This window comes from Mycteria americana, chromosome 26, assembly GCF_035582795.1.
Source record: "Mycteria americana isolate JAX WOST 10 ecotype Jacksonville Zoo and Gardens chromosome 26, USCA_MyAme_1.0, whole genome shotgun sequence".
NCBI classification, from domain to species: Eukaryota; Metazoa; Chordata; class Aves; order Ciconiiformes; family Ciconiidae; genus Mycteria; species Mycteria americana.
The window spans coordinates 1,444,360-1,463,264 of record NC_134390.1 but is presented as its reverse complement, the minus strand read 5'-3'; the positions used below and the strand labels follow the sequence as shown (position 1 = coordinate 1,463,264).

The window sequence follows — 18,905 nt, the reverse complement described above, 5'->3', positions numbered from 1 at the left end:
TGAGATGGGGTGGGCAGTGGTCGGGGACCGCCACGTGCTGTCCCCTGGCCTCGCAGGGCAAAGCTGGGTCTCCCCAGCTCTGTGTGGAAGTCTCCTTGCTCAAACACCTGATGGTTGGCACTGGAGCAAGGCTTGGGGTGAACTCCAGTTGTGCCCTTGCTGATGGCGGTTGAGCAGTCTGTAGATCTGCAGGGGGATTTCATTTGTGCCTCTTTCCCTGGGATGCATCTTATTCCCATAGAGCTGAGGCTACCGGTGTTTCTCCCAGCTCCTTGTTTTCCTGCTCTCTGCATTGTATTGGGCCTGAAGTTTGGGTTTTTTGGTTTTTTTGTTTTTTTTTAATTTTCTTTTCATGACTGAATCTGCCTTCCAGCCCAGCCTTGGACCTCGGCCAGCGTTTGCCAAAGGGATTTCCTTCTCTGCAGCATGCAGAGAGGCTCCAATTAATGGGCAGGTCCCCTTGAGGAGTCACTTGCTGAGAGTGGGTATTGTGGGAGTCCAAGCTTTTTGTCTCAGGACTTCCAGATCAAGCAAGACACTGCTCCAGAGCCCTGAGCAATTCCCTGGGGGCTTATGAGTGAAGCTGGGCTCTTGCTGCGTTGCACACAGCAATTAAAAAAATAAATATGTAGGCTGAGCTGTAATGCTGGTGACAGCAGCCCCTGTGCAGTGCCGACCCTTCGCAGGTGGTGCGAGGCGAAGCAGGTTGTAGGTTTGAGCCAAGTGGATGGAGGCATTGCTCCGTGCCATGCCCACAGGGCACTCTGTGCCGCGGTGGGATGCTCCCAACAGCGGCTTCGTGCGTGCAGGGGGTGACAGCAGCGAGGACCCCCCTGCAGCGGCCCCCGGACGGGCTGCGGGCAGCAGCGTGGTGCTGGGCAGAGGTGCTGACAAGCCCATCGGTGTGCTGTCTAAACCGGTTGGGAACACTTTCCTCCGCTTATGCAAATGGCTGGTAATTGAGGAGAGGTTCGTATAATCGTTTGATCTCTCCTCTGCTTCCCTTGGCACAGAGGCTGCATCCTCTCGTGCTGATGTAATCAAACCCGGCACGGGAAGACGAGGCATCCTGCGCCGAGAGGGTGCTCGCTCGCTTCCCAGGAGCACTTGACTGCGTCCGCGGGGCTGCTGCGTGGCTCTGCCTCTGTTGGCATCTACCTGCTTGGAGAACAGAGACCTGGAGGAGCTTATCTTGCCAAGACCGGTGCCAAAGTCTCTCTCCAAAGAAGATCTGTGTTGGCTGTAGGCAGGGAGATGATGCTGAGGCTCTAGACTGGACTATTGCCTCTTGCCAGAAGCCTGGTTGAGGGAGAAGATGGGGCTGTTAGAAGACGCTGGGCTGCTCCACTGCGGGCAGAGCCGGGGGACTTGCTTGCCTGGAGATGCTGCCTATCGTCCGCATTTGTCTTTGCCTGTGGGCCTTGGCAGTATTTAAGCTTTCAGAAGCACACCGCAAACCCTCGCCCCTTCTCCGGCTGCTCCTGTAGCTGTGTCCGCAAGGAGAGGACATGGGTGGTGGAGATGCGTAGCGGCCCTCTGCGGGGTGCGTTTGCAGGGCTGGCGGGGCAGGAGGAGCAGTGGAGCTCGGCGTCAGCCCAGTGGAGGAAGGCTTCGGAGGAGGACCAGGAGGGAACGGCACTGCCTCTCCATTGCGTGACTCGGGATAGCACGATGTGCGGGGCTATGCCGACCCGCCGCTGCTGGCTCTTGAGCAGGGAGTAGCCAGCAGACCCCGGCCGGGCTGTGCGACCAGGTGAGGGTGGTCGGAGGGGAAGGAATCCAATGGGGTGGACTGTGCTGTGGGGGATGTTTCCCTTCTGGGAGGGGAGGGCTTTTCCTGAATCCTGGAGTTTCCATGAGCAGAAGCTGCCTACACTGTTCTGGGGAGCATGAGGCGCCGCCAGGCAACCTTGGCTTTCCTTCAACAGAGCCTTTTGGTCATGAATTTGCCTCTGTTTCGGAGGAAATGGCGGTTGTTGCAAGGTTTCCTGGGGATACCTTGCACTCCTCCGCACAGCATCCTCCCCCAGGGGCCTTGTGCTGCTATTTGGGATGGTGTTTACGACCGGTGGGGGTGGGAGGATGCAACTGCTGGCAGGAAATGACTGCCAGAGGTTTCCAGCTGTGCCAGAGCCGTGGCGGGGATGGAGCCCACTTGCTGTCCCTCCGGTCCCATGTCCCAGCTGCGGTTGCAGGAGATGAGCTCTTCAGTCGCACCTTGTGCTGCCCACGCTCAAACTGTGTGGCGCGGGGACCTGATCCTTCTGCAGAGAAACTGGTAAAAACGCTATTTATTTTCTCACTTGCTTTAGACGCGCACAAGCACACATATACCTGCCCACGTAGGCATGGCTGATGGTGCCATATATCAGGGCACAACTGAGGAACGGCGGGCAGGGACGGGGATGCCTTATGCTGGGACTGTAAGCTGCTGTTTATGAAACCACAGCCGCTGTGTTGCCCGCCTGTGGCGTGATTTAATCCTGCCTGTGCCCAGCTCTTTCTGTGGCTTAGTACCTGTGCGTCCCTCTGACCGAATGATCTCAAATTTAGACTCGAAAGCTATCGCCAGGTTTTGCTGTGCAGGTTTTGCCTCTGCACTTTCGTGGTTGGGTGCTTTGAAGGCTTTAAAAACTCATCCCTGGGAGAGGGGCAGCATCCGGGGAGCTCAGCCCCTGCCACGTTTGTGAGTTGCTCCAGCTCCTCTGGGAGCTGTACGTGAGCACGAAGGAAGTTGTTTGGTGGTTTAAGTACCGCCTGTGGTGAAGTTCGGGTCCGGTATTAAGGTTCGGGGCTTTGGGGTAATGTAGCGTGATGCAGGGTTACCTTGGGATCCTCTTCACCAGCTTTGCCCTGCAGGCAAAACGCTTTCAAGGCCATCCTGAACATGCGGATTTGAGAGCACATGGAAAACCTGCCTTGAAACAGGCACCTAGACACACCTGTGTGGATCTGCTCGCCCCACCGACCGCATCCGCAGGGCAGCCCAGGGCCCGCACGCAGGCCTGGGCCAGCGAGGAGGGGGCTCGCTGTTCAGGGAGAGCACAAGCACCCGTGTTTCCACTGCAGATGCAGCTGGACCACGTCCATGGATGTTTTATTTAGTCCTGAAGGGTTCACTATACCTCTTTCTTTGGCAGTGGAGTCCCGCCTTCTGCTCTTTATGGATGCTGTGGGAACGTATAGTGTGGTCCCCTGTCTCTGATGAGCCTGGATGGGAACACCGATACTGGGGTGTGGGTTGAAACACAGAACATTAAAAATAGCGGCAGATCCAGGTACAAAGCTTATTGCTCCGTGTCCCTGTAGCGCAGGCTGGCCTCGGTGCACCGTGATGAGATTTTTGGGTCCCGGAGTCATGAGTTTCAAAATGTAACTACGCACATTTGTGGGGAGAAAATTCCAGGGAGGGCTATTAAACGTCTGACTCAAAGGTCACGAGCCGCAAATAACCAGTGAGAGTAATCAGGGGAAGTATCTCACCCTGATCCGCTTCCTGAGGCCTGATGTGGATCTCGTTTACAGGCTCAAACAGAGTATTTTCTGATTTATGTGCCTGAAATACCTAAGTAATGTGCTTCGCTCACAGGTGTATGTGCGTAGTCTGGGTGGTTTCAGGTGTGTTGCTTTTAATCCTGGTTCATGACTTTGGTTGCGGAAAGGGTTTTGTGATGCACGTGCGACTTTGCCAAACCTTAGTCGTTGTCTGTCTCGAATTTTTTCTGGAAACTTTCTGCAGAAGAAAGTTTGCAAGCATCAGAGTAGAAAAATATGGTTTTGCCCTTGTGGAAAAACTCTCGGGGGCTTTTCATAGAGAAGCATCAGCCTCTTCTTGTTTTGGAGCAGGAATTTAATGTCTGGTAGGGAGGAGAGGGATCCACCCACATCTGGCCAATTCATAAAGCCCTTGAAACTCCCAGTTAACATGCTCCATAAAGAGTTATCAGAACTTGGCAACCGACCGCTCCAAACATTACATCTTCCCTGAGCATCATCTGTTCTCTTATGGCTCATGCGGGACGCTGCGTACGGCCTCTCCGCTCGGGGACAGCTGCGGCGGCGCAGGGCTTTCCCTGGAGCTGCCTTCCCCGGAGCTGCGTGGCGGCTCCCCTGCGCTCCCCCGGCAGCCGCCCGGCAAGGCAAGGAAGGAGGAAAATGCCCCAAACGCTCAGATTTCGCGGGGTCCTGCGAGGAAGCCCCCCGGGGACGTGCAAGCAGATGGAGGTAGGAGGAGCAGAGGGGCGCGTGGAGCACCGGCTTGGGGTCCCCACTATCCCCCCGAGAGCTGCGAGAGCCAACGGCAGTGCTTGTGTCCCAGCTCCTGGTGTAGCTGGGCAGAGATACCGGCGTGATGCTGGTTTTGTCATTTTTTGCTTGTCTTTGAGGGGAGCATAGTGTTTGGTCCCATAATTAAACCCAGCATCTTGGTGCGTACACCCCAGGGGCCAGGGTGAGGGTTACGTGAGGTACCCCGACTCCGGGATTTCCTATTTCTCGAGTTCTGGCTTTGTGATCTTAATGTTATTTCAACATAGTCTTTTTTGTGTGGTTTCTTATTTAAGTGTTTTTAATTTGAACAAATTCCCTCCAGCTAATTTTTGTTGCTTGTGCGTGGCTCTGGAGAAGACCTTTTCCTTTTATTAGAGAGGAATGTTTTTAATCACAGGCATTCTTCAACCCGGCTGAACTCTGAACCTTTCACAGCTAATCAACATAAGATGGGAACCAGTTTTAAAAAAAAACTGCCTTTAACTGCTGCTCAGCCTCAGACAAAGCTCTTCGCCGTGTGCGATCGCCTTGTGGGCAGCGCTGGCGCACGGCACGGCTGCACCGCGCCGCAAAGCCCGGCAGCCTGCCTTCATGGCAGGCAGGGCTGAAGGCAGGGATGCACGGAAAGGCGTAGCTCAGATGCGACTGCTTTGCTCCTTAATAATCTGCCTGCCCTGGTTTGTTTGCTTCAAACTTTATTTCCCCTCTTATATAAGTACAGCTCTTTGCTGACCGCTATCTTGCCTCTTTAAAAAAATCAGGAAATGCCAAAGCAAAAGCAAAGATTTTTTTTTTTTGGGGGGGGTGGGGGTGGTGGTGGCTGTCTGTCTGAGAGCAGCAGCATGACCAGTGATTTCCCCTTTGGGGAGTGAGCGACACAAGCACCGGATTACCACCACCAGCCTGGAAAACTCACTGCCACCAGATTTCACCCTGGCCAAAAGCTTAGCAGGAGTCTGGGAGGTGCTTGACTGTTTGCAAAGGGGGAAGCCTGTCACCGTCTGCACGCTTGCTCCGTGTCTCTCCCCACCTCACCGGCGAGCATGCGGGCCCTTGGAGCGCTTCGGCTGTTTTCCCTGCGCTGTGCCATGCCGGCAGCCTGGAAAATGCTGGTAACCCGTGCCGGGTTGTTGAGCACAGAGGTTGCATTCATGCTCGTACCGCCGAAGGCTTTCCCAGGGCACGCCGGGGAGAGACTCTGTGCCGAAGCTCCTCTCGCTGTGTTGCAATCTCCCCTTCCCGTGGAGGAAGGGTGGAGCTGCAGCGGCTGCTACCTGCCCAGGTGCGGAGCGGTTTGTGCAATGGGCTCGGCAGCCCTGGGCAGTTGCCTCCGCACGCCGGGACCGTGGTGCGGTTTGCCTCTGCTTCCTCCCGGCGCGCTGGCGTAGCGGTGTGTTTTCCTCCCGGTGACATGACTGCACAAGGTGACCTAGAAAAACAACCACTTGGTGCCACAGTGACGTGACGGCCCGGGTGCTTCTGCTTTACTGCTGGGCTACGTGGTGCAAGCGGGGACAAGGCAGCAAGTGATCCCCATGGCCACCTTCACCCCCTGTCCAGGATAGGGCTGATGCTGCCTTGCTTCTCACCCTAAATACATCCCGAGTTGTTTGAGCGGAGCAGATAAGCTTTGCAATTAATGATTTATTTGGCAGAAGCAGGGAGGAGAGGGATGTCTTCGCAAAGAGGCTGAGTTTTGCTGTGTTTTAATGGCAGGGTCATTTACAAAGCCATTTGCCCTGCGAGTGCTGCCCTGGTCCCACCACGCTGCTGCTGGTGACATGGTGGCTGCTGAGCCCCTGCCAGCCCCAGCACTCGTGTGAAGACGAGCTTGCCACCAGCGCCGGCCTTCCCATGCGAATATTCTTGTGAACTAAAAATAATTTGCAAAAATCTTGGCAGCCGGACATCCAGCCGGGAGAGCAGCCTGTCCCAGAAACCTTCCGCCTCTTCCCTGGGTGGGTGCTCCCAGCTTGCTTCTCCCTGTCCCGGCACTCGGCCCCGCTCCTGGCCATGCGGGTGAGGAGGGAAGGATGATGGATTCGGCCCCCTGAGGCTGTACGGGGCCAGCAGAGCATCCTGGTCTCAGCCCGTGCGTCCCGGTCCCAGCCCTTCTGTGGCCACATGTCATGGTGCTGGTGGCTTATAAGGGTCCACAAGGAACTGGGCTGGGTTGGGGAAAGGGGCAGACCCCCCTAGGAGCCGTCATGGGGCCGTGCTTTTGGCCTTCTTCGGGTGAGGGGAAGAGGAGGAGCTGCTCGCCTGGCTGCCTGCCCCCTGAATCATGTGTGAGCATCGGAGGCTGCCGGGGAGGGGAGTTGTTTACTGTAACTCTTGGCGGAGGTCCCAGCATGAAACCCCAAATGAATTCAAGCTGCAGCGGGAGGTCACGGCTGAAACAAACAGCTCCCAGGGCAGGATGGGCTTTGCGAAGGGGTCCAGAGCTGTTGGAGCAGCCCCAGAGCTGGGGCTGGAGCAGGAGGGATGCGGGGCATCCCCAGGGAGCTGCCACATGCAGGTGCCACGCGCTGGAGGGGTCCCAGCGTGGGGACAGTGGCTGAGGCTCCTGCCCAGGGGCTGGGCTGTGCTCCCAGCACCGCTGCCCCTGGCCGGTCCTCGTCCCTCGCCTCCCTGGCACTCGGCATGTAAAGCATCGTGTTTCTAAGCTCTGGAAAACCACCCTGAGTTTTGTGGCTTTAGCCTGTGCTGGCCGGGTGCGAAGCTGTAAGTCGGGGCTTCGCGCAGACTGGGACGCCCGCGTTGCCCTGGGGCGCTTCAGGCCGGTCCCTGCTCCCGTGGTACTTTTTTTCATCCCATCTTCCCTCTTTCCCACCTCCTGAACAGCCCTGTTTTGGCAAAAGGTCCCCAGCTGAGCAGGGCCCGGCGTAGCGGGGTGCTCCAGGCTCCATCGATGTGCAGAGCTGGGGGGCCATGGCGGGAGGAGGGTCTGCGCAGCCTCTGCCGGTGGCTGCTCTCCCTGGCTCTGCTGCCTTTTGGCCGTGGGGATGCTCGACAGCCTTTTTCCTGGCTCTGGGCAAGCGGTGAGGAGTTGTTTTTCTGGCTGCTGGCCGCTGGCCTGCCCGTCCTCCCTCTCCCCCAGCACACGCGTTCCCTCCCACTTCTCCTCTTCCGCTGCTTCAGAGTTGGTTTCTAAAGAGACTAAAACAAATGAGGTAGACTCCCAGAGACCCTGCCGGTGCTTTCCCCCTTGGCTCTGTGCCACCGTCATGTCTCTCCCTCCATCCCTGGAGGTGCCTGTAATACCCTCTCCTGCGCCTGCGGTTGCCCCCAAGACCTTCTCGCCCCTTTTTGCCCCTGGAAGGTGCTGGAAGGTTAGCGTTGGGCCTGAGGATGCTGCCGATGGGGAGGTGAGAATGAGACCGCTGCTCTTGAGCATTGGCCAGTGAGAGCTCCCCGCGGGCATTTTTAGCATCGCAAGCAGAGGAAGACTGTGACAACTCTTCTCTGCATGCCATCAGCTCTGAGGATGGAGGCTGTGGCTTGGTGGGCTGGTCCCTTCCTCCTTGTATCCCCGCTTTCCCCTCTGAACGATGCTTCTGTGTGTAAGCAGCCCTTCTCGGTGTCTCAAAGCTGAGCCCAATGACTCTGCTCCCCCGCCAGCCCCGCTGCATTTCCCAGCTCCTGCCCCTTTGTGGTATACAGCGGGACGGTGACGTTTGGCTGGAGGGGACCGAGGGATGGCTGAGCTTCAGCAAGTTCCTGCAGATAGACGGCGTCACGTGGCGGGGATTTGGCTTGGCTGGGAGCTGTCAGAAGTCCCCGTTTCCCATCCTGAGATTTGCTTGTTACAGTCTGTCCTTGTCTGGCTGCCAGCAGCCCGGCACGTTGGGTAGCACTATGCACACCGTGCCGCTGCCTCCCTCCAGCCTTCCTCCCGCTCAGCATCCCCAAGGGGCTTGCTTGACCAGCGCCTGTCCCTCTGGCATCCTCCTCCTCCTCACTGGGAGGTGGGAACACACGTGAGCTGAGAAGCAGGAGGCAACAGCCTGGCTTATCGCTTGCATCCTTCAAAATCACAGATGTTTAGCAAGATTTGAGGCCCTTTGGGAACTGCTGAAGCTGGGAGGTTTCTGGAGCAGCAGGCAGGTACGGCCTCCCAGGGCGCTGGTGCTGGCACCGTGCTGCAAGGAGACGGGACCAAGTGCTGCAGCCTCTCGGGAAATGCTGGGATGAATTGTCAGCCCCGTGGAGGACGTCAGGCTTTTTAGGACCCCTGGCTTCTTGCAGGTGTTGGAGGGCACATAAAGAGAAGACTTGGGGTCTTCTTGCTTAGGGTAACTTCACTTGGACGCTTGGTCGCTCATAAAAATGCAGCTGAAATGTGCTCGTCTGCTCTTGCCGTGCCTGACCCTCCAAGGGGGCTGTGGGGCTCATCCTGCCCATCTCGTGGCATTGCACCGTGTCCAGCCCCGAGACCTCCGTGATAACGGGGCAGAGGAGCTCAGCGGCTTTCAGACTGCGGCTGTTAATCTTCCTCAATCTCTGTATCATGCTGGTTATGGTGGGGCAGGCAGGGTGTAGCAAGTAGAGCAAATTAGCCAGAGACAGATTAAATCCCAGGCAGTTATCAGCGAGATGGGGAGAGAACGGGATAAACCCTGCAGTGGGGTTTCCTGGGAGCATCAGATCCTTTTGCGGCATGGGCTGAGGTCAGGGACGTTTCTGTCCTGGAGAATTGAGCTGGTGCCGAGAAGCGTTTGCCCTCGACCAGAGGGAATTTTTCCTGCCTGGGCTACGCAGGAAAGCCAGAGCTGGCCCCATTTCAGCGGGGCCGTGCACCCCATCGTCTGCACAGATGTGCCCCTGCGGTTGTTAATAGTCCCTGTGCCCTCCTTGGGTGAACACGCTCGTGCTCCTTTGCCTTGCAGGGAGGTGCGGGCCGGGGTGGGAGTTTGCCGGCTTTCCCCCTGGAAGAGCTGTGTACATGCTGCAGTATGGGGCAGGAGCCTGCAGAGATTTCTCCTGCAACGTTGCAGTCATCAGCACAAGCTCCCTGATGCCGTTGAGGCTGAGGTTTGAACAGCGCAGGGTGTGGTTCTCTGTCTATAAAATAATATTTGCATTTGTTGGGTTTTTTAATTGAAACTGCTTTTGGAAAACAATTAGCTCAGCAGTGGCCTTGGCCCTGCGTCCTACAAGAGCATCCCCCTTGCAGCCTCTTTTCATGCTGAATTTCCTGCCCACCTGCCCGTTTCCAGCTTCCCCAGTGCTGCAGTGCCCGTGGCGAAAGCGCGAAGCTGCGGTGGCCACGGCTGCCTCGCACCCGGCTGCGTTTGGTTTGTGGGACACCACGGGGCTTGTCCGTGCGTCCTTCGGTTGCTGTCCTTTTCTGCCTGCGCCTTGCTGGCTCGCTGCCTTCTTGCTATGTTCTTTGGAGCATCCCGCTGCAGAGATGCAGGAGGAGCACTGCGGCTGCGGGCATCCCTCGGCTGGGTGGCTCTTCTGCAGGTTTGTCTTCTGTTCGTTGCAGCTGGGGGTGACCAGCTCTGCTTTGCACTGGACGGTGGCACGTGCAGGATAAATTAAGCGAGGCTTTAGGAGCTGGTTGGTGAAAATCCCCTGCTGCAGTGGGTACTCCAGCGCTTTGTGTAATTGGGACTATTTTAGGTATTCCCGTGAGGACGGGGGGTTCACCGCACGGCGAGTCTGTGCATCCAGGCAGGGCGAGAGTGTCTTAACTTTGCAAAGCAATTCTCAGCCATGGTGTCAGGGACAGATGCCTGCAACCCTTGGAGACTCTCCAAGGGTGTACGATTTACAGGATTTTTTGCCCAGGTGATGGAGAAGGCTTTTTCAGGTAGTAGATGGTGTGTGGCAAGCCCTTCTCAATGGCAGGGCGTGTTCCTCGCAGTGCCCACCCATGCATTGGGGTATACCCGGACCCCATCCTGATGCTTTCCCTACCTACCTAGCAGGGTGGTCTAAGCCAGACAGGGACTGAGCTGTGCCCCGCTTTGTGTCTCGACAGCTGCTGTGAACCCGTGCACCTCCCCACGGGTGCCCCAGACCGTCCCCATGGACCTGCGTATCGGGCAGCGCGTCGTCAAGCCCGGCTCTGACACCACCTTGCTGGCCCTGAAGCACACGCAGCAGCTGCAGCACCAGCTCTTCCTCGCCAGCCTGCACCAGCAGCAAGTGGAGCAGCTCGCCCACCAGCACGTGAGGGTACGGGCACCCCGGGGTGCAGGGGGGGACCGGCACCCGCTTTCGGTAGCGGCTGGGTGAGGACTGTGCACTTTGAAGAATTAATTTTGCCCCCAAAGCACGTAGCTCATGGCACCGTGTGTGTCTGCCAGCGGTGCCCTGTGTTGGGGCTGGCCTTGTCTGAGCTCCCGTCTCTGGCAGGGATTAGGAGGAAGAGGCTGGAAATCCCAACCCCAAAATAACCTTCCCAGGTGAATTCCTTCTTTCCCCTGAGCTGGGGAGTCTGTAGTGCTTTTTAGCCAGCCCAGAGACCTCTCTGACACAAGGAGGCCGGGTAGGGAGTCAGGTGGGGGGGTTTCATGTCTTACTTTCAGGCCAAATCTCCGTCCTGCCAAGGCCAGCAGGAGAGCTGGGGCCTCCTGGGATGTGCGAAGCAGGGAAATGTTTTCAGCTGCATACCATGTGTGCTGAGCGAGGAGCCAGAGCGACTGGACAGGATGCCTGGTGTCTGTGATCTGCCACTCCGCTTGGCCACCACTGTTTCTCTGCCCTAAAGGCACGGCTTACTCACTTTACAAGCTAATTTGCTTTTCTGGGAAGTCTTCACTGAAATTCTCTAGTGTCACCCGGAATAGCACCCCTGCCCTGCACAGCCTCTGCTGCCAGACTCTGCATTGTCACAAAATTACAGCAAGATTTAGCTTGGATGGTTCCTCTGGAGGTCCCTGCTGAGAGCAGGGCCAACGTCAGAGGGAGGGCAGGTTGCGGAGGACCACGTCCGGGCGAGTTGTGACCACCTCTAAGTACAGAGATCACCCCCTGCGTGTCCCAGTCGCAGGGCGGCTGTGTGCTCATGGCAGGAATCGGTTCCATATACCCAGACGGGATTTCCCTCCGTCTGTCTCATTGCTGCTCATTCTTTTGCTGCGTTCCTCGGAGGACCCTGGCTCCATCTGCTCCGTAACCCCCTTTGGGTGGTGGAAGATGCAGTTGTACCCCCTCTCCTCTGGACTGGACAGGCCCAGCCTCATCCGCTTCTCTCGCGTCCCACGTGGTCTGCCCCTGAGCACCAGCCCCGCTCTTGGTGGCTGGCACGGGCTCACTGATCCCAGTAACCTTGACTGGGAGCCCTGGGGGAATCACACTGAGGCTTTCTGGGAGGGGCTGAGCATCAGCTTGGTCCACACAAGGAGAGTTTGAGATGCTGCTGCTGCCATGACTGATGGCTGCTTAGAGGCATTTGTGCAGACGTGATGCTTTCTGACCTCCCTGTGAAATGGGATCATCTCTGAAAACCTCAGCTCTGGAAAACACCAAGATCCAAACTTTTAAGACCAGTATAATAGTTGTTTTTCTTTTTTCCCCTTTTTAGTCAACTATGATTTTTATTTTTTGTTGTATTACAACATGCCCTAGCTACAGATATGTCAAAACACCATGAAAGGCAGCAAGTTGAAACAGACTGGTTTGAGTTTTACAATGTCCCTGGGGAGAGCGTCTCTGGAGACAAAGATGCGTCCGGTTTGCTGTGATGAAACAACTTAACATGTTCTTGTCGGCCAGGGCTGCCCATCAGGTTTCCAAAAATGACATAACGGACCGTTTCAGACATGCTCCATCACTGTGTAGTCGTGCCTTGGGCTTGAGGAGGGGGTAGGAGGGCTTTCATCTGCATTGGGCAAGGCTGGGATCTCCTGGTGCTGATGTCCCTCTCCTGTTGCAGGTGACCATGGAGTCCCCGCACCGTGAAGCCGAGCCTGGGCAGCAAGAGCAGGAGCTGCGGCAGATCCTCAATAAGGACAAGAGCAAGCGAAGTAAGAGCCTCCACGTGTCTGCTGGCATGCAGCACCGGGCACCGCGTCTCGGCCTGAGGAGCCGTGCCCCCAAAACCAGGGGACTCGGCTCACAGAGGGAGTGAGATCAGAGTGGCTTTTAGAAGGGGGCTCAGCAGCTGGTTCTGCCCTTATCCAGACCAAGCTCTGCCTTCTCTTAGTCTAAAGGCGTGTGATAGCATCCACGCCACAGCATCTCTGTCCTGTGCATCAAACTGAGCCGTGCTCTGTGCCTGCCTGGGGCCAAGAGAACAACTTGGTGTCCACGGGGAAGTCCAGTCCTTCTGAGCAGCAAGCAGCGATGCCAGCAAATTGCACTTAGCAGCTGGCAAGAGGTCTTTTTGGCCCTGGCCTGGCTGGTGTTTGTCCTTCATGTCCTTCCTAGCGATGCCAACAGATCTCCATGCTAATGTTGCGTCGTTACCTCCGGCTGCTGCAGCGGTGCTACCCAAGCTGACTTGGTGCTTGCGACTGCACTGGGCAGGGCATGAATTTGCCTCTTGAACTTGTAAGCCCCAGGCTGGAGCACCCGTGGCAGTGGGGAGAGGTTAGTGGGTCCCCCCATGCTGGGCAGAAAGGCTTGCAAACCCTGTCCGGCTGCGATCTCCCTGCGCCATCTAGTGCCAGTCGCTGCAGGGAGCTCGCAGGGGGCTTGCTCTGAGCTTTTGGATGCGCAGAGCTCTGCATCACAAGCCAAAGATGCAGCTGCAGCATGCGTCGGATGCATTGCGCCCGTCCCGGTGTCCGTGAGGCCACTGTCCACCTGTCCATCCAGTCTGAGCTCTGTCGGGATGCTGATGTTTTCCCTTAGCTCACACGTGGCTGCGGAGCACAGGGTTCTCTGCCGCGGTTCACAGGCTCGATGGGGCTGATTGCAACACTGAAAACACAGCGCCTGCCCTTTCCGTGCCATTCCTGAGCAAACAGCTCCTGCGAACGCGGTCGGCTCGGCACGGCTGAGTCTACACACAGCCCCTTTATGCAATCTGGGAGTTAATCATGCAAATTAATTAATTAACTCGTGCTCGGAGGTGCCGAACGCTGGCGCAGAAGCGTGGAACATCCCCGTTGTAACTACAGAGCGTTCCTGCTGGAACGGATGGATGGGGATATGGCCTGGCACGGGTAGGAGCATGGGAACGGGCCCTAGTCTGAGGTGGGAAACCACATGGGAGGCTCGCGGCAGCCGGGGGCTGGCGATTGCAGCACCCTGCAGCAGTCAGGCCTCTGCGTGGGGGTGTTTCACCCCTGCGGTGGAGCCAGGTGTTGAACGTTTGTTTGCCGGTAGGTTGCGGTAAGTCTCATGCTCCTCTGGAAGAGCGCAGCTCCATCAAGAGATTCAGGAGCCTCAAAGCTATCCCCTGAACTCTTTGGAGGTGCTTTTTTTTTCTTGCTGCCTCTCATGCAAGCTGTCCCCGTTTTGGGGGGCAGAGTACGGTGGCGGGGGGGGCTGAGGTGCGGGACAGGCTGAGCAGTATGCCATCAACTGGAAATTAGCTGCATGTAACACAGGCTCAAAGAGCCCCAGGGCACAGTGTCTCTGGAGAGGCTTCAGAAGGATCCCATGCAGCCGTGGGAGTTTTGTCGCTGCTGTGTGAGCCACGTTGTGCTTTCATGCCCTCTTTATTCTGTGGGTGTGAGCTTATACCTGCTCTCTGGCTCGGATGAAGCAGGCAGATCCACAGCTGAGACTCGCCTCTGGCAATGCTCTGCCTCTCACCAGCCGCGCTCCCAATGCTCAACGAGCTGCACGCAAAAAGATCTGCCTCCTGAGATGATGTGGGAGAGCTGAGGGTGGGACAGGGATGCTTCCCTGACAGTCTGGGAAACTCCAGTTCCCCCAGCTGGCCTTTCTTTCCCTGAGCCAGCCTTGACCTGAGAACTGCACCAAGCATCTCCACAGGGTTTTCTCAGCGTCTGTGTGCTTGTGGGGAGTCTCCAGCCGTCCTGGCATTACTTGTGGAGCCGTGGGGCCACGCTCGTGTCTGCAGGGATCCTTTAAAGTGCTCTGTGTTGGCTCTCAGCCCTGTGTGGTCACTGCTGGTCTTTCTGCAGGTGCTGTGGCCAGCACAGTGGTGAAGCAGAAGCTGGCTGAGGTCATCCTGAAGAAGCAGCAGGCAGCTTTGGAGAGGACCAGCAACCCCAACCCTTCAGCCATGCCGTACAGGTAAAACAAGGGCATCCTCTGGCCTGCCCCGAGCAGGACATCTGCTCAGGACCCAGAAAAGGTGGCTGTTTATCTTGGGCAAGATCTTGCCATTATCTTCTGCTTTGTGGTCTTTAGAGTTATTGTTTAGCTAACATCTGTTGGGGTGAGGAGCTTGGTTCTGTGTTAAGTGCTTGCAAGAGGTGGATGAAGCTCCCGCATTGTTTTCCCTGACCTTGTTAGACTTGAATGGCTTTTCCCGCTCCTGACGCAAAAAGTACTGTCAGGCTTCTTGTCTTTTGTCCCAAAACAAGGCAAATCCAGCCTTGGATCCCTTCTGTGGGTGCTTGTGGTAGTGGACAAGACAAGCCCTTCTGGCCACTGGCAAAAGAGCTAGCACATGCCAGGAAAGGCAGTGCCCCATGGGTCACCCTTGTGTTGGAGGGTGTAGCGTGGGTGGCATGTGGCTGCCAACTGGGAAAGGTCTCTAACAAGGTGGCTCCTCCCCGTAGGTCTCTGGAGCCTCTGGATCCCGAGGGCCCTTCCCCTCCTGTGCTCAGCACCTTCCTGCCCCCTGTCCCCAGCACTTCTCTTGACCCCCCAGAGCATTTTCCGCTGCGGAAGACTGGTAAGGCCTTGGGGATAATGCCATCTCCCTCCCGCTGTGATATCCTCGCAGCCCGCTCACAGGGGATGGCTGGAGCTGAGAAGCGGGGTGGCCTGGCCCCACAAAGCCAGGCCAGCTTCGCCCCTATCAGCAGCGGGGCCGGGACTAACCACCTTGTCTTCTCACAGCGTCTGAGCCCAACCTGAAGGTGCGTTGCAAGCCCAGGAAGTGCCTTGACCGACGCAAGAATCCCCTGACGCGGAAGGAGAGCGCTCCCCCCTCGCTGAAGAGGCGGCCGCCTGAGGCGATTGGTGAGGGCTTTGCCTGGACGGTGATACCTCGGGGGTTTGGAGAGACCTTGGGGCCAGGCTGGAGCAGCTACGGTCTGCCCAGGATCCTGCACCACATCTGCTTCGGGGGTCGTGTCTCCGGGGCTCGGCACGTTATCGGTGCCCTCCTCGGGGCACAGCCCGTGGATGGAGCTCTCTGCCATGGTGGTGCAGGGATAGATGAGCCAGGAAAGGATGTTGCTGCGGCTGTATACTGTTGCTTTTCGGGCCCAGGATGGACCTACAAGGCTGAAAAGGTCCAAGGCGCTGAGCAAATGTAGCCGGTCAGGCTTCCTCGCTGTGGTGTGGTGCCTGCCATGCTGGCAGGGCGGCTCCATCTCCACTGTGCCGTGCCGTCAAAGGCAGGTTTGGCCCTCGGAGGGCGGTGGGCAGCTGTTAGAGGGAGGGAGGGCTATGAAGGGCCGGGGCAGGGGCTGTGCAGCCCTTCTCTGGGTGCTTGTGCCCATCAGCCCCGTTTCTCTTCCTTGTGCAGACTCTTCCCCGAGCAGTAGCAGCACCCCCGTGTCCGGCTGCAGCTCTCCCAACGACAGCCTCCCCGCCGAGCATGGAGCCCTCCCCGCTGCCTCCGGCATGGCCCACGAGGTGAGCTCTGACGGCCTCACAGCCAGAGGTCTCGCAGGTTGGGGCTTCCTGACCCCAGGGTTGGGTGCCCTGATCTCCCACTCCCATCCTAGGCTCAGGCAAAGGTAGCACCCACCCCCGGGGACCCCAGCCCTGAACCCCGCTGCTCAGGAACTGCCCTTAGCCCCGCTCTCCCTGCACAGCGGGATCTTCTGTAAGCCCAGCGCTGCTCCTGACACGCTGCCCTCCTTCGCAGTGTGCATTTCTCGTCTCCTAGTGTATGTGCTCTCCCCGCTGGGCCCCAATGCCCCTTGCCCTGGCCCAAGGCGTTCCTCCAGGCAGCTGGGGCTCAGCCACCCTCTTCTGCTGCCCGTGCCCAAGCCGCTTGTCCCATGTTGAGCTCTGCCGCTGCCAGAGCAGGAGACTAATGAATTGTGTTTGGTGCAGACGCCCCTCGCCCAGCGCCTGATGATGCAGGAGAGCTCACTGGCCCAGTTTGCCCTGCAGAGTGCAGCCTCCCTTCCGGCCATCACGCTGGGATTGCCGGCTACCACTAGTGCCAGGGTAGGTAGCCAGGTTGTAGGTAGCCCCAGAACTGGGCAGAGGGTCCCCGCGGGGCAGGGGAAGCCCTTTCCTTTGGGCCTGGGGTTCCTGGCATGCACTGGCTGTGAGTATTCACAGGCGCTGCCCGTGGGCACGGTGAGGATATGCCGTCCCCTCCCCTTGCTGTGTCCTGGCGGGTTGCTAAGCCAGGCCTCCTCCTTTCTGCAGGGAGAGGCAGATCGCCGCCCCCTCTCCAGCCTGGCACACCGGGTGCCCGTGGTGAACGGACCTGTCCTCACGGGCACGCACTCGCCCATGTTCATACCAGCTGGCTTGGAGCAGCACGAGGCTGGGAGCCCCTTATCCCCTCGCCTCCAGCCTGTCATCATCCTCGAGCCCTCGGTCACCCACACTCCACTGGTGGCGGGTAAGTGTCGAGCCTGGTGACAGGCACTGAGGCTGTGTCAGTGCTGCCAGGGCTCAGTGTGGAGCTTCGCTCGGGGCAGGCAGTGTTTTTGGGTGCCGGGAAAGCCCAGTGGCATTGATTTTTCCATCACTCTTCCGTGAGCTGGGGCCAAGGGAATGGAAGACGTTGACCCTGGTTCTGGCTAGCCAGCAAGCACGTCCTTGCCATGGATGAAACCAGAGTTTTGCATGCACCGTGGCCTCAACAATGCAGAGCGCACCATAGCTTTGGCTCTTCCCTCCAGCTGCCCCTTGCCCAGCCTGAGCTGGGCTGGTGTGGAGCCGTTCACCTTTTCTGCAGCCCAGAAGCCCCGCTCCAGGGGTCTTTCCTGCCTCTTCCTAGGCCAGCAGATTTCACTACAGACCCTGCGTTTAGCAGGGCAGCTCAGACCTCTTGGCTGTGCCTCTAGCTGCCTTATTCCCCCCAGCTCCTCTAGGTAATCCACTCTAATTGTAGCAGAAGGAGAACTGGCTCCTTTGTGCTGGTTCATGGCTCCATCTGTCCCTGCCCTGTGATACCTGTAGTGAAGGAAGCTTCTCCCTTTGAGGATGAAGCTGAGTGGGGGCCTGAGATGATTGAGGTCAGCCAGATCCTGTCCCCAGACCCCTGTGAGCTGTGTGATGCCCAAGCAATGGGGACAGAAGGAGGGGAGCCATAAAGACACAGCCCATCCATCCTAGCCTACCAGATACAGCTCCAGGGCTGGATCAGTGTAATTTTTAGGGCCATCTGGAGATAGTCTGCATGGGTACAGACAGCACTGCTGCTTGCCCTGCCCAGCTCTGCAGGGTCTCACGTCTGCCCAGCGGACAATGCCACCCCTCACCTCTCCTTCGTCTCCCCTGCAGTGCCAGGTCTGGGAACGGTCCCCTTCTCCTTCGCCCCCTCACTCATCTCGGCAGAGCGCCTGTCGCTCCCAGGCCACCATAAACCACTGGGCAGGACCCGCTCGGAGCCCCTGCCCCAGAACCCCAAGGCCATCCAGCAGCAACTGGTGTACCAGCAGCATCACACCCAGTTCCTGGAGAGACTCAAGCAGCAGACGCATCTGGGCAAGGTAAGTTATGGAGGCCCACCCCAGGCGTGTAGGAGGCAATGGGAGACAGATGCTAGAAGGGTGCAAGATGGCAACCCTGCCTGCTGGGCAGTGAGTACCAGAAGTCCAGGGCCAAGCCAGAGGCAGGCATGGAGATGCTGCCTTGCCCAGACTCGTAGCAGCAAGCTGAGGATACCTGCTCAGCTTCCTTGGCTCTCACATCCATTGTGCTCCTGCCCCGAGATGCCCTGCCACCCCCCATGGCCTCCCCGGCCTGGCCTGTCCCCTGCCACCTCTCTGTGCTCATTCGTGACCCTTCTGGCTGCAGCGCATGGCTAAATCCAGCGAGAAGCCCCGTCTGCGGCAGATCCCCTCCTCAGAGGACATGGAAGCCGAGGGGACGCTCCCAGAGGCCGGGGCTGAGAGCAGCGACCCGGCGAGGGCACGCGTGGAGCCCACACGACCGGGGAGCAGCGTGAAGGAGCCCGAGAGGACGCAGAAGATGATGCAGCCTCAAGAGGAGCTTGTCCTACACCAGGTACCCCGGGACTGGCTGGGATGGGAGAGCCCTGGGGAGGGCTGCGGGCTGCCAGCCTGAAGCAGCCCTCTCCCTTCTGGGCACAAGGAGTCCATGGGGAAAAGGGACGATGGCTTCTCTGGCTGTCTGAAGCTGCAGGGAGCCCTTGGGGTGGTTTAAAGCCTTCATACAGGCTCAGGAGTGGGCTGTAAGTGGTGAAGTTCCCAGCCTTGTCCCTGTCTCCAGTCGTGGCTTAATTGCTTCGAGCATTAGTCCTCTGCAGGCAGCGTGCAGAGATCCCTGCCCTGTGATTTGGAGCAATTTTTAATTCATCCCTTGGCGTCTCCTCTTTGAGGCTTTGCACAAACCCAGCAAAGCTGGAAGCATCCTGAGCCTGGGAAGGTTCAGATCGG

The 18,905-nt window shown here is 58.0% G+C and overlaps 1 protein-coding gene across 5 annotated transcripts in view; it reads left to right on the top strand.

Annotated features, from left to right (window-relative positions):
* Window positions 1–18,905, top strand: part of HDAC7 (histone deacetylase 7) — an 89,661-nt gene that overhangs the window by 63,030 nt on the left and 7,726 nt on the right. For 4 of the 5 annotated variants that reach the window (XM_075525648.1, XM_075525650.1, XM_075525647.1 and 1 more), the window contains exons 2-11: window positions 10,259–10,455; window positions 12,158–12,248; window positions 14,322–14,433; window positions 14,925–15,040; window positions 15,208–15,330; window positions 15,842–15,951; window positions 16,378–16,494; window positions 16,702–16,900; window positions 17,788–17,996; window positions 18,304–18,513. In XM_075525648.1, the coding sequence (XP_075381763.1) occupies window positions 10,259–10,455; window positions 12,158–12,248; window positions 14,322–14,433; window positions 14,925–15,040; window positions 15,208–15,330; window positions 15,842–15,951; window positions 16,378–16,494; window positions 16,702–16,900; window positions 17,788–17,996; window positions 18,304–18,513 (1,484 nt within the window). The remainder of the gene's footprint in view (window positions 1–10,258; window positions 10,456–12,157; window positions 12,249–14,321; window positions 14,434–14,924; window positions 15,041–15,207; window positions 15,331–15,841; window positions 15,952–16,377; window positions 16,495–16,701; window positions 16,901–17,787; window positions 17,997–18,303; window positions 18,514–18,905) is intronic. The other variant, XM_075525649.1, reaches the window with a different exon arrangement.